Genomic DNA, 15,842 nt, shown 5'->3' on the forward strand with positions numbered 1-15,842 from the left:
TTACACACATGGGTCAAAAATGACCCATATAGAAATCTTTAAGATTTGCAAGTAGGAACATATTTACTGCAGACAACTGTTCATCTGCCACACATTTTACATCTTAACAAGGCTACTTTTGTATATTTGATGGATGTAAGTCTTATTATATTTAATATATTAGGCTATATATTTCATAATTTTTAATTTTTTGTCATAAATCAATGCAATTGGTCATCCTTTATGTCTGTCAGCGTTCCTGAAATGTAACAGTTTTGGACAAATACAACATGAGTCAAAAGTGACCCGAATTAGTTATTTTTTATATCGCATATATTACAATAAATTAATTTTATCATTCATTATTCCATCTATTACTCAATAACCAAATCCTTATTTTAATTTTTCCTTTCTTTTTGAATGAATTTTTTTGAATGTGTGTGTCATTACCTTTCTAAAGGCCAACGTATACTTCACTTTTTATGTGTACGTGAGGGTCAGCATACAGATTTTTGTAACTTTTTATAATTTCCGCCAGATTTCTGTAACTGTGTATGTGCAACCCTGCACATACACATTTAAATTGCGTTTGACTGTTCGCAAAGTACACTTTCAGCTTTTTTTACAGTGATGTCATCATCCACCTCAGTTCTGTTGAGGACCAACCGCTAACGCTCTAGATAAAGAAATTCAAAATCACTGTTGATCAATACACTTATTATATATTTTCACTGTTGGACAGAAACCTTGTTCAAAACTGTTACTTTTCAGGAACACTGATAGATGTAAAAGGTGACCAGTAGCATTGGTTTATGACAAAAAATACAAATTATGAAATATAATATACAGCCTATTATATGAAATGTAATATGTCTTTCATCCATCAAATATACAAAAGCAGCCATGTTGAGACATGAAATGTGTGGTGGATGAACAGTTGTCTGCAGTAAATATGTTCCTTCTTGCGAAAATTTGCAAAGGTTTCTATATGGGTAATTTTTGACCCATGTGTGTAAAATTGATGTAGAAATACAAAACCTGTTTGTTTATGAAAAAAAGAAAGAAAAAATAAACACAATGATTTGTTAAAATCAAAAACAAGATATTTAAGGAATACCTGGAATAAATAAATGACAAAATACATTTCTTTCAAAGATTCAGCGAAGAAACACTATAGGAAATGAATACGGGTCATTTTTGACCCATGTGTGTAAAATTGATGTAGAAACTGTGTTTGTTTATAAAGTAAGAAAGAAAAATAAACATAATTATTTGTAGAAAATCAAAAACAAGATATTTAAGTAATACCTGAAATAAATAAATGATAAAATAAATTTCTTTCAAAGATTCAGCGAAGAAACACTCAGTCATGACTGAAATTACATAGGAAATGAATACAGGTCATTTTTGACCCATGTGTGTAAAATTGATGTAGACAGACAAAAACTGTTTGTTTATAAAGTAAGAAAGAAAAAATGAACATAATGATTTTTGTCAATCAAAAACAAGATATTTAAGGAATACCTGGAATAAATTAATGATAAAATACATTTCTTTCAAAGATTCAGCAAAGAAACACTCAACCATGATTGAAATTACATAGGAAATGAATACGGGTCATTTTTGACCCATGTTGCGCATTAGAAGGGGTTTTCATAGCTTGTGCATCAAAGGGTTAAGATATTTCGAGATGATAGTATTAATGCAGAACTTGTATCTGGATTGAAAGGGAGCAGCTGATTGGCTGGAAAGTCTTTATAAGCAGGAAATGTCTAAACCTCCATTTCCTTTAACAGGAATCAGTTGTTGCGTACAGGATCTGTTTAGGCCACATACATGTCAAGTACACAACGGTCACTTCCTAGTGTTCTCTTGATTAGGATTCAGACAACTCGTTCTTTTGATGACCGTGTATGAATATTCACACATGCAGGGGCTTGAAACACTCATCCAATTCCTAGACAGCACACCTGTTCCTGTGAAGTGCAGGCGTATTCATCTGAGACTATAAACACCAGACAGCTGAGAAAAATGAAAAAACGCCTAATTTTCATGCGTTCCATTCACTGAGTGAATAATCAGACCAACGGATCAAACGTGTCTGAGCAGAGATGTGTGTGAATCTAAAGGAGAGTTGGTGTCTCATTCTCTTTGGTTTTATATAATGGTGCTCTAGTTAATTAAATCCAGCCTACTGTGGACTGATATTGTAATGTGGGATGTTTCAGAAACGAGGAGAGTTGGATCCAAACACAACAAAACACTAACAAACATAAAAGTAAATCCAGGCACAAGGAGATGGGCAAAAACAGTAAATCCAGACATGGGGCAAGGCAGGCAAAAGAACACCAAACACTGAGAGGAACAGGTAAAGGTAATCAATCACTATAGCAACAAACAAGGGTAACTATAGAAACAAAGTAAAACAGGAACTAAACACAGGACGTGAACGATGGGAACAGAAAACACTTAAAAATAAAAGTCCAAACACAAACCAGGGAACGTAACAGATATTGTTGCATTGTTGCAGACCATGCACACCCTTTCATGGCAACTGTATTTCCCTTGGTGGTTCAGGAATGGGTGGAGGAGCACAACAGCGAGTTTGAGGTGTTGACTTGGCTTCCAAATTCCCCAGATCTCAATCCATTCGAGTATCTGTGGGATGGGCTGAACAAACAAGTTCAAACTATGGAGGCCCCGCCTTGCAACTTACAGGACTTAAAGGGTTAGTTCACCCAAAAATGAAAATTCTGTCATTTATTACTCACCCTCGTGCCGTTCCACACCCGTAAGACCGTTGTTAATCGTCGGAACACAAATTAAGATATTTTTGTTGAAATCCGATGGCTCCGTGAGGCCTGCATAGCCAGAAATGACATTTACTCTCTCAAGATCCACAAAGGTAATATATTTAAATCAGTTCATGTGAGTACAGTGGTTCAATGTTAATATTATAAAGCGACGAGAATATTTTTGATGCGCCAAAAAAAACAAAATAACACTGCTTCAGGAAGCTTCAGAGCATTATGAATCAGCATGTCGAATCAGCGGTTCAGAGCACCAAAGTCACGTGATTTCAGCAGTTTAGCGGTTTGACACGTGGTCCGAACCATGATTTGATACGCTGATTCATAACGCTCCAAAGCTGAAGCAGTGTTTTGAAATCGGCCATCACTATATACACTGTGTGCAGAATTATTAGGCAAGTTGATTTTCTGATCATATTTTTTTTCCAAGCACATTTTACCAATTCCAATCCACATCAATCTTAATAACTCCTATTAATATATTTTTTAATCATTTATAAGTGATATATAATTGTTCATGAAGGCTGGAAATGAAAAATGCCTTATTTTCAGGTGTGCAGAATTATTAGGCAGGTTTTTTTTAAAAGGCAAAATGAGCCAAAAAAGAGATTTAACTCAGACTGAAAAGTCAAAAATTATTAAATACTCATGCGAAGGACACAAAACTAATGCAATACTAGAAATAGCAAAGTTAAAGCATGACCAAGGGACAGCAAAATGCTCATTGGGTCAGCGGGGTCATACAAAAACAGGTGGAAAAGAAAAGATACATGTTAACTGTAAAATAATTACGAATTAAGGTGAAGAATTAAGTGTGAAACCATCAGGAACCCTTTAGTCTCCAGCGCCACCATTTTCCAGAACTGCAACCTACCTGGAGTCTCCAGAAGTGCAAGGTGTCAGGATCTCAGAGACTTAGGTTAGGTGAAGAATCCTAAAAAATGACCTGCTCTTAATAAGAATCACAAGCTGAAGTGTTATAAAGTACATGAAGACTGGGTTTTTATAGGCCTTATAGACAGACAGCTTGAGAGTGACTCTTGAAGGACCAGCACCAAATCCTCTTGTACCACTGTTTGAAGAATTTATCCTTCAAAATCTGGCAGTAAGTTTTGGAAGATCATTTTTAGTCCATTTTAAGGATAATATTTTTTGTCTCATTTTGCCTGTAAAAGAAAACCTGCCTTATAATTCTGCACACCATAATATAAGACACATTTTTCATTTCCAGCCTTCATGAACAATTATATATCACTTATAAATGATTAAAAACATTATTAATAGGAGTTATTAAGATTGATGTGGATTGGAATTGGTAAAATGTGCTTGGGAAAAAAAATATGATCAGAAAATCAACTTGCCTAATAATTCTGCACACAGTGTAAGCCCTTATTTTGTTTTGTTTTTTTGGCACACCAAAAATTTGTATATAAATATAAAAATATTGTACATAAATATAAATAAATATAAACTTTATAATATTAATATTGAATCACTGTACTCACATGAACTGATTTAAATATGTTTTAGTACCTTTATGGATCTTGAGAGAGGAAATGTCATTGCTCCCTATGGAGGCCTCACAGAGCCATCAGATTTCAACAAAAATATCTCAATTTGTGTTCCGAAGTTGAACAAAGGTCTTATGGGTGTGGAACAGCATGAGGGTGAGTAATAAATGACATTATTTTCATTTTTGGGTGAACTAACCCTTTAAAGGATCTGCTGCTAAAATCTTGGTGCCAGATACCACAGCACACCTTCAGGGGTCTAGTGGAGTCCACGCCTCGATGGGTCAGGGCTGTTTTGGCAGCAAAAGGGGGACCAACACAATATTAGGAAGGTGGTCATAATGTTATGCCTGATCCTTTTTATATATATGTGTGTGTGTGTGTGTAATATATATCTAAAGGACATAGTAAAGGCATTTGATTTGTATTTGTTTGAACTTTAAGCTCTCCAGAATGAGAACAAACATGGTTTAGCCACAGGACATAGCCTATATTATATAAGTTAGAATATTCAAAAATATGTAAATTATAAATGTGAAATAGAAGCTTCTAGATTAGTGATGTCTGACTTTTAAATGTCACTGTATGTACTGTAGTTGTGCAATGAAAGTGATTAAACACTGAGTAATTCCCGACATCATGATTCTATTGTAAACATGTTCCCGGGAAACCTCATAAACTGTGTGATCAATACACACACACTCACAGTGAGTTGGCACTTTAATTCTTTGATTTAAATAGTTATAGGGTAAATTAGGATTTAAAAAAGACTTTTAACAATCTGTTCGTAATTATGGTAGTAGCCTACTTTAGAGGTTAATAACCATTTCGAAATTTTAATTTTTTATTAACTGTCAATTTAATTATATTTCCCATCATCGCATTTAAGTGATAAAGGGGTTGCTTTTACATAATCATTTTTACTCTGTAAAATTCTTATAAATTAAGGACACTGTACATTGTGTTCATACTATACCAGTACATGGATTAGTCATTAACTCTTCTGAACATTTCTTAAACATTTCTCAAGCTCTAGGAAAGAAACAACTTCCTCCTGAGCAAAACCAGGCGCTGAATGTCGTTAAATAAAATCTCTGCAGGACTGAAAGACAGACGTGATGCACTAGAGCCGCCTGCTGGTTGACAGCGCTATTACACATTATATATGTTTTTAAAGGTGCCGTAGAACGTGTTTTCAAAAGATGTAATATAAGTCTAAGGTGTCCCCTGAATGTGTCTGTGAAGTTTCAGCTCAAAATACCCCATAGATTTTTTTTTTATTCATTTTTTTAACTGCCTATTTTGGGGCTTCATTAAATATGCGCCAATTCAGGCTGCGGCCCCTTTAAAGGGCACCTATTATGCAAAATTCACTTTTACATGGTGTTTGACCATAAATGGGTGTTGGCAGTGTGTGAGCAAAAACACCCTAAAATGAGAAAAATCCACCCAGTGTTTTTTTTACAATCTCAATAATTCATAAGCACTGTCTCAGAACGCCCTGTTCTAAGATTGCTCTCACTGTGACGTAGAATTGCGCTAAGCCCCACCCACATGGTTTGATTGACAATCTGGTTTTGGCATAGACCCTGCCCTCGGTGATCTGTCAACCATCCTCCATTGTTTCAATGACAGCCGGAGCCGGTAATGTCTCCTAAGAAACATAAGTGTTCTGTTGTGGGATGTAATGATGAACATAGTAGTTTTCACTTATTTCCGACATCAGAGCCACTGAAAACGCAGTGGATGGATTTTATTTACGAAGGAAAGGCGCCACTCAAAATTCCAAAATACGTTTATGTTTGCGCAAATCATTTTTTGACTGACTGTTTTGAGAACGAGGGTCAATTTAAAGCAGGTCTTGCTTCAAAGTTAATCCTCAAGTGTGGATCGTTGCCTACTGTTCGCGATCCAACGTCACCTCCAGAAGAAGTAAGTGTATATGTTTTTTGAGCAAATAGTCATTTCAGTCGATGTCAGCCAATTCAATAACAAATGCGACTAAAGTTGTTGTCGTCATCGTAGAATGTCTTTGTATATAATTTAAACCTTGTTTGTATAGTGTGTATCTAACGTACTTAGGAAACGTTATCACAGTATTTGTGTTTGTAGTTTCAAAAAATTGCGCGAACGTTATCACAGTGTGTGTGTGTGTGTGTGTGTGTGTGTGTGTGTGTGTGTGTGTGTGTGTGTGTGTGTGTGTGTGTGTGTGTGTGTGTGTGTGTGTGTGTGTTGCACATCCATAATTGCAAAGGGGACGCGATTAAAACTCTATAAGTACATAAATGTATCAAATAACCATTCAGAGACGTCCTGCTCCATTCTCAATTGTGTTTCTTCTGCCGGAGTCTCTTCATCATCTGGGTCTGATTCCGGTTCAAACATGTACGGCTGAATGCCATACAAAACAGCGGGTCTCTCACTCTCAGCCATTCTGCTTCTACCGACTGTTTATTGCCATAGGTATGCAAGTTACGCCCTCATCCAAAGGCAGGGCGGGAATATGCAGCTCATTTATATTTAAGGTGGTACACACCAAAACAGCTCTTTTTAAAACAGGCCCCAAAATGACATTTTCAAATGGTTATAATAAATTAACTGTGGGGTATTTTGTGCTGAAACTTCACAAATACATTTTGGGGACACCCAAGACCAATATTACATCTTGTAAAAAGGGGCATAATAGGTGCCCTTTAAATTCACGTGCTCCCCGTCCCCGGAGCTCACACTTGCCTTAAACAACATAAACAAAGTTCACACAGCTAATATAACCCTCAAAATGGATCTTTACAAAATGTTCGTCATGCAGCATGTCTAATCGCGTAAGTATAGTATTTATTTGGATGTTTACATTTGATTCTGAATGACTTTGATAGTATGCGCCGTAGCTAAAGCTAACATTACACACTGTTGGAGAGATTTATAAAGAATGAAGTTGTGTTTATGAATTATACAGACTGCAAGTGTTTAAAAAATGAAAATAATGACAGTCTTGTCTCCGTGAATACAGTAATAAACGATGGTAACTTTAACCACATTTAACAGGACATTAGCAGCATGCTAACGAAACATTTAGAAAGACAATTTACAAATACACTAAAAATATCATGATATCATGGATCATGTCAGTTATTATTGCTCCATCTGCCATTTTTCGCTATTGTCCTTGCTTGCTTACCTAGTCTGATGATTCAGCTGTACACAGATTCAGACATCCTGCCCTTGTCTAATGCCTTGAACATGAGCTGGCATATGCAAATATTGGGGGCGTACATATTAAAGTCTGCGTGAACCGGAAGTTGCAAACGACTTTTCTCCAGTGTTGTGACACATTTCCAAGTGAAACAGAATATTGAATAGAGGGCAGAGTTTTACTTTAGCACTCCTCCTCTCCATCTCTCGCTCATAGCAGACTAACGATCAGAGAGGAGTGATTTAAGCGATTTCAACCCAAGCCGTCAAACTGATGTCATTAGAGAAGGGGCACCGTTGCAGAGGTTGCAGATATTTTGATTAAATATTACGAAGCCAGACAATTTTTTTTGTGTGTGGATTGACTTGCACGGATTAATTGTTCACCACAAAACTAGCAATTTGAGGTAACAAAATAAATAAGGTCAATTTTGATTTCATGTGTAATTTAATGATCCCGACTGTTACGTAACAGTCTGTATTATGTTGAGATTCGCCTGTTCTTCGGAGATCTTTTAAACAAATGAGATTTACATAAGAAGGAGGAAACATTGGTGTTTGAGACTCACTGTATGTCCTTTCCATGTACTGATCTCTTGAATTTAACTATGCCAAGGTAAATTCAATTTTTAATTCTAGGGCACCTTTAAATCATTTATTTAATTTTTTCAATAATTATTTTTAATTATTATACAAGCTCGATGACAAAAAATTTCTACATGTTCCAAAAGGCCTACAATTAAATACCATTTATTTTTAATGATGATAAAACTGCATGAGCCTTTCCTCTGGATTTCTTCTAAAGTTAAACTGATTTCCGGTTAATGTCCCTTCTAGCGAATCAGTTCTACTATTCCGAGTCACATGATCTGTGACTTGTGAGCCAAGCGGAAGAGAATGCGGCGGTGGTGGTGCAGCAGCGGTGAGATGGAAGAGAATCTCACATGACAGAGTTATTAATTTTCGAAGTTTAATGAAAAGATCAGATTTAATTACTGTAAAGATGCCGCTGCTGACTCAGAATAAGCGAATAGAGCGCGTGAACTCAGTCGCAGAATTCTTCAGCAAATACCCGCATCTGAAGGTACAAAATAATGTACAAAAATAGTAATCTGATAGCCAATTTAATATTCTAAGTAATATAATACGGCAGTATGAATGCACAGACTGTAATACATAGACCCTCTTTCACTTTATATTTAAAACTCGTAATGTACGAGATAAAAAGGTAGAAAATAGAAATCCTTAAAAATAATAAAACCTAAAATATTTTTTGATACATACTACTTTATAATCGCTTAATAAATAATAATTATATAAATTATATATATATATATATATATATATATATATATATATATATATATATATATATATATATAAAAACGTGTTTCTTCTAATAATGCTCTAATTGTTTGCATGCAGTATTCACATTAATTAGCTCATATACAGACTTCATGCAATGTCTGTATAATTTTATACATTAATATCCATCGTTTTTTTTCACTTTTCAAATTCATTTGACAGTAGAGGACGTCTATGTGGTTTTGACACGTTGATGTGTCTGTCTTAGGAAAGTGCGAAGCAGTTTCTGTCCAGCAGTCCAGAGTCTGTGGACCCTAAACAGCTCCTGTATGTCCAGCAGCGAGAGTTTGCGTCCACCACACCAGCGGACAGTGAGTGTGTGCCGATGATCTGATGAGCTGCTGCCATGTGTCAATCAAACGGACACTGATGTTTCTCTTTCCTCAGATTCTGTCTCTATCCTGGGCTCCGATGATGCCACAACATGCCATTTAGTCATGCTCCGACACACAGGTAACACAAAACCTTCATCAAATCAATTTCTGATGCCATTTTACTGGACGTTTGTGTGTTTGATCCTGTATTTATTCTGTTCTGAAGGCAGTGGAGCGACTTGCCTTGCACACTGTGATGGTTCCAGCACATGGACTGAAGTTCCTCTCATAGTCAATGCTGTGACCTCTAAAAGTAACCCTGTTAAAGAGGGCAGGTGCTGTAGATCATCATGCATCACTGAACTCCACTGGGTTTATCAAATATAAAGAACTTTAGGAGTGTCTGCATGATATAATGTGGGTGTTTGTGTCTTCAGACTGGAGCTGCATCTTGTCGGGGGTTTTGATGATGACAGAAAGACTTCTCACTCACTCAGCCTTAGTATTCTGGGTACGTTGTGTACAAATGTGCGATGAAGACGAAACATTCACTGTGAGATCAAAATATGAGATGGAATGTTTTGCTTTACAGCTGCCTTTCAAAAACAGAAGGAAGACATTCACCTGGAGACGTGCTGCATCACAGGTCAGAGGAGCGTTTGTGCCATTTTCTGTCAGGACTTAAGTTTCTCTTATGCTGTCTTCACATGCTCTTTGAATTATTGTAAATACGAGTTTCCTAGGAGAAAAAATGCACATAAATGCTCTCTCATGTCAAAACTTGAATGTGTAATCACAACTTCAGAAGTGGGAATTATCAAATTTCCTATACCACGTGAAGGCAGTATTAGTTAATTCGCTTTAAAGGAACACTCCACTTTTTTTGAAAATAGACTCATTTTCCAACTCCCCTAGAGTTAAACAGTTGAGTTTTATCGCTATGCTTTAGCATAACAGAATAGTTCATTGAATCTGATTAAACCATTAGCATCTCACCCAAAAATGACCAAAGAGTTTCAATATTTTTCCTATTTAAAACTTGACTCTTGTTGTTACACCGTGTACTAAGACTGACGGAAAATGAAAAGTTGCAACTTTTTATTTTCCGTCGGTCTTAGTACACGATGTAACTACAGAAGAGTCAAGTTTTAAATAGGAAAAATATCAAAACTCTTTGGTCATTTTTAAGCGAGATGCTAACGGTCTAATCAGATTCAATGAACTATGCTAAGCTATGCTAAAAGTGGTACCGCCAGACCCGGAGATCAGCTGAATGGATTTGAAAATGGTGAAACTCAACTGTTTAACTCTAGGGGAGTTGGAAAATGAGCCTATTTTCAAAAAAAGTGGAGTGTTCCTTTAAAGGGGCTATATGTAGAATTCAGAAAGCATTGTTATTAGCGACACCATTGGCCAGCAACTTGCTGCTCGTGCTCACGTAACGTACAAGAGACTGAACGTGATTCAAGGCCCTGATATACTCAAGGCGAAGTAAGCAAGGAAAAAACATTTGCTCTTTCTTCTCAATAACAAAGTAAACACACAACAAAAATAACAGCGATGAGAAAACCGCAGTTAAGAAAGCATCTGATCGTAGTGATGTGGATATGTTTGCAGCAGCTCTGTGATTCACCGGCATCATGTTGACAGATGAAGTCATTAAAATTACACTGTTTTGATAGTTTGATTATAAACTATATTTGAGATTATAGACTATATATATCTGACCATGTGAGACTATAGTTTGCAGTTATCCCTTTTCTTTGCATGACACTTAAATAGCTCTTTCTGCATTATCTGCATAAAACGTCATATCATTTTCATGTCCTTCATGTAAAAATCAGTCTACAGGCTTTCATAGACAACCTAGGAAATCATAGAAGGTCTCGTTTTTTTAAGGCTCGTTAAAAGTTGTTCAAATATTGCCATTAAAATTTTAAAAACGATTAATACGTGAAATTCTTACATGTAGCCTATTTAAAGGGATAGTTCACCCTTAAAATGTAAACCTGTGTAATTTTATTCTTTCTGTTGACCACAAAAGAAACATTTTCATATGATGAAAGCTCATAGTGACCACATTCAAAAAAAAGCACTGGAAATTTTGTCACTACAATTTATGCACTATGTTCCAAATCATCTGAGGTCAAATGATGCTTTATGAGAGGAACAGACACAAATTTAAGTCATTATTCATGGAAAATTGTTCCTTTCTTCAGCAGCTTGATTTGCTTTAAATAACGTCTTAAATGTGCCGTTTACACATTGCCTTTTATTCAGTTCTTTGGGTCTGTTCTTCACACTGAGCTGTTGTATGACTTCAGAAAACTCTGAATGTAGTGCATGATAACATACCTGCAATGCATAAATGCATAACATAATTATGTTTCTTCAGACATGAATGATGTCATCACAGAGGGGATTCATCGGCCCGTCGTGTATGGGATAGGTACAGTGTAACTTCTCTGAATATCACCATCTCTTCATGATGTTATCTAAGTTGTGATTAGCATTATGAATTGAATGTAATGAAAGAGAAATACAGGGTGTTGTACAATAATGTAAAACTAAATAGACACATTTTTCAATATCCTCACCTGTTTCACACAACAATAAACATAAAGTGTGACCAGTGCAGTCAAATTGTGATTTTTCAGAAAAATATTGTGATTGTAATTTAAAATATTTTTTTAAGGTCCAGGTTTTTGCTTGATTAGCCAAAATTTGTGCGATGACATTTTTTGGCCAGTAAAATACTTATTATAATAATTTTATTTATTTATTTATTTTATTATTTATTATTATTACTACTAAATATATTATTATACATTTCTCTATAAAATAAGTGTTTATGTTAAAAGTATTAATTTATTATTATTTATTTAAATGAGTATTTAAGAAAAACAATATAATAACATTATTTTACAGTAAAACTATATTAATTTCTTTACCGTCAAGGTTTTATTTTGGTGGAAAACCACAGGGAGCTTTAAAGCTTCTCTTCTGTTGTGTAAACCGCTAGTTTATAAGCATTTCGTGTTACAAGCCATATCAGTTTTATTTCCATTAATTATGCAGCTTTATATGTGAATATTTCTGTCTGAATGCAGGTGTGAATGTTAAAACGGGTCACGTGTTTCCAGCCTTGTTTGAATATCGAGGACCGGCGGAGGAGCTCCGATCTGCACGCACCTTCTCTGGTGGACAGGTACATAGATGAAGCCGTCCTGCAGTGTTGAACACATCGTTACAAATATCTGACTGCATGACGCTGCGATTGACCAATCAGAATCTGAGTAGCCATACTGATGCACCGTAACTAATTGTTATATATAAATTGGTGTGTGTTATTGACAGATGGTTGAAGTGTATGATTCCAGCAGAGAGCTTGTAAAAATTGGCCCGTGCAGATGGACGCCAAACAATGACATGGGCTTCTGGCTGTCTCAAGATGACGAAACCATCCTGCAGGTCTGAATGCCCATCAAAGTTTGCATATATGCTTTTGTTGAGTATATTTGATACATCTGGTCTTCATGCCTCATATAGTGTGATATAGTGAGAATATGGAGGACAAAAAACAACTCAGTTTTATTCAGAGGTGCAAACCTCTGAATATGCAATTTGGTGCATATGCTGATATTTATATGGACAAAAAAGTAAGATTAAATTCTGATTCTTGTAATGTACAGTACAGTCCAAAAGTTTGGAACCACTAAGATTTTTAATGTTTTTAAAAGAAGTTTCGTCTGCTCACCAAGGCTACATTTATTTAATTAAAAATACAGTAATATTGTGAAATATTATTACAATTTAAAATAACTGTTTACTATTTAAATATATTTGACAAAGTAATTTATTCCTGTGATGCAAAGCTGAATTTTCAGCATCGTTACTCCAGTCTTCAGTGTCACATGATCCTTCAGAAATCATTCTAATATGCTGATTTGCTGCTCAATAAACATTTATGATTATTTTCAATGTTAAAAACAGTTTGTTTCAGGATTCCTTGATGAAAAGAAAGTTCAAAAGAACAGCATTTATCTGAAACACAAAGCTTCTGTAGCATTATACACTACCGTTCAAAAGTTTGGGGTCAGTAAGAATTTTTATTTTTATTTTTTTGAAAAGAAATTAAAGAAATTAATACTTTTATTCAGCAAGGATGCATTAAATCAATCAAAAGTGGCAGTAAAGACATTTATAATGTTACAAAATATTAGATTTCAGATAAACACTGTTCTTTTGAACTTTCTATTTATCAAATAATCCTGAAAAAAAATATTGTACACAAATATTTTGTACAATTGTACACATTAAATTTTTCTTGAGCAGCAAATCAGCATATTAGAAGGATTTCTGAAGGATCATGTGACACTGAAGACTGGGGTAATGATGCTGAAAATTCAGCTTTGCCATCACAGGAATAAATTACTTTGTGAAATATATTCAAATAGAAAACAGTTATTTTAAATTGTAATAATATCTCACAATATTACTGTTTTTACTGTATTTTTAATTAAATAAATGTAGCCTTGGTGAGCAGATTAAACTTCTTTTAAAAACATTAAAAATCTTACTGGTTCCAAACTTTTGGACTGTGCTGTAAATCACAGATTTCTTTATAAAAGTATAGCAGATACTTTCATAAAATGCATATAAATATCAAAATCTACCAATAATATGTCTTAGTAAGATGAGGATTAGTAAGAAAAAGGATTAGTTCACTTTGAAATGAAAATTACCCCAAGCTTTACTCACCCTCAGGCCATCCTAGGTGTATATGACTTTCTTCTTTCTCATGAACATAATCGACGAAATATTAATAAATATCCTGACGCATCCGAGGCGAGCTTTATACAGGGAGCAGTGAACAGGGGTCATGAGTATGAGCTGAAGAAAGTGCTTCCATCCACATGCAGTGTTCACCTTGAAATATTACTAACAATATAAAAGTTATTCTTAAGTTTACTTTATAAAAATCAGTACCGATTTCACAGCAAAGACACGTGAATCACAAGCTGAATGTGGATGTTTGTACAATTATATTTGAAGACTTCTACTTATTATCTAATTTCTCATCTGGTTTGTTCATCAGTTTTTGTCCACGTCCCCGTACGCAGAACCTCCTCACTTTGTCCAGCACATCAAATCCACCATCCGGTTCCTGCTGGATCATCCGAGTGCAGACGGGCTGTTTCCGGGCGGACAGCCGCAGCTCTACCGCCGCTCTGAAGAGGGCCACTGGAAGAGAGTCTGAAACGCTGACCTCTGTGACCCACTGAAAGCCAACCAAAGGCCTTTGAACATCTGCTGGTTAAAGTAGAAGCTCCTTTACTCTGATCTGAAGCCTGCTGTGAAGACGATTTCTATGCAGAGTGAAATATCTGAGGATGGTTTTACTCATGTGTTTCATTGATAAACTTTTCAAAGACTGCACTTGCCGGCCCTTACATAGAAACAAGAGCTTTTTAACTCTATTATTTCTATTTTGTTTCTTGTATGTCAATACAAATGTGTACATGCATCATAAGACGTGTCTTTTATTTTAAACTAATATAATGATGTGCTGTTTTCTTCCTAACATCCAGCTGGATCTCATTTGCTCTTTATGAATTCATTTGAGAAACTGAAAATACAGTATGTTTGTGTCCTTTGAGGAGAAATAAGAGCATTAAAATTCTGTTACCAGAAGAAACATGGTGTTTTATATATTGAGACCTTTATATATGTTTGGTGTTTTATATATTGAGATATAATAATAACAATGAATTCACCTTTAGGAAGAAACTAAAAAATCTTGTTTATTGACAGATTTTAGAAATGTACCATATGAATTACTAAAGTACAACATATCTGTATTTAAAATGTATGATAGGTTATTTAACAATAATTTGAACAATGAAATCAATTCATTGTTTTGGGCAACGGAAATTATAATTCTTGTATTATAAGGTGCTACATATGAATGTAACATTTATAATGGTAACATTTTAGGGTCCAATTCTCACTATTAACTTTTTGTTTATTATTAGCTTGCAAATTACTAAGATACAGTATTAGTTTATTAAAACACATATTATACTGCATGACCATATTCTACATCCCTTAATCATATCCAATACCTAAAATTAACAACTACCTTACTAACTATTAATAAGCAGTAATCAGGAGTTTATTGTGGCAAAAGTCATAGTTAATAGTGAGAATAGGACCCTAAACTAATAATTCAATTATAATTATTAAGTGTTTGCCATCTGTTAACTAAAGCATACAGATTGAATCACCAGAATTGCAATGGTTTACAAATTTTGAGAATGGTTTGGGAAGACATATAGGCAATATCTTCCTTTGTTGTTTATTTTAAATATTTTGACAGAATTTCATTTTGAACCACACAACAAAAATAAAGCTGTGATCAATAATAAAGGTTTCCTTATGTTCCACTCGCTTAATTCTCCAGGAAGTGACATCATTTTGGAAGGAAATCAGCAGCACAAACATCAGTAAGTATTAGAGATGCTGTTTGTTGTCTTTTCCTGCACCAAGATTTTATTGGTATTTTTTATTTATGTGTCTGTTGGGACAAAGCATGGAAAATGTGAAACATCAATAATATTAAAAGAAACGTCATACAAAATACTACATAGGATTAAATCAGTTAGGTTTTG

General features: G+C 34.9%; 1 protein-coding gene across 2 annotated transcripts; it reads left to right on the top strand.

Moving 5' to 3' along the window:
- Positions 1–7,095: 7,095 nt before the first annotated feature.
- ntan1 (N-terminal asparagine amidase) lies at positions 7,096–15,595 on the top strand. Of its 2 annotated transcripts, none has more exons than XM_067373513.1 (10): positions 7,096–7,122; positions 9,066–9,168; positions 9,245–9,310; positions 9,398–9,506; positions 9,609–9,682; positions 9,764–9,817; positions 11,567–11,620; positions 12,282–12,379; positions 12,529–12,642; positions 14,270–15,595. In XM_067373513.1, exons 1-10 carry the CDS (start codon positions 7,111–7,113, stop codon positions 14,429–14,431), a joined length of 846 nt encoding a protein of 281 aa, XP_067229614.1. In that variant the 5' UTR covers positions 7,096–7,110; the 3' UTR covers positions 14,432–15,595. The 2 variants fall into 2 exon arrangements, with proteins under 2 accessions (XP_067229614.1, XP_067229613.1); XM_067373512.1 differs by lacking the exon at positions 7,096–7,122 and adding an exon at positions 8,374–8,576.
- The last annotated feature ends 247 nt before the right edge of the window (positions 15,596–15,842 follow it).

Source organism: Chanodichthys erythropterus, chromosome 21 (assembly GCF_024489055.1).
Source record: "Chanodichthys erythropterus isolate Z2021 chromosome 21, ASM2448905v1, whole genome shotgun sequence".
Taxonomy (NCBI): Eukaryota; Metazoa; Chordata; class Actinopteri; order Cypriniformes; family Xenocyprididae; genus Chanodichthys; species Chanodichthys erythropterus.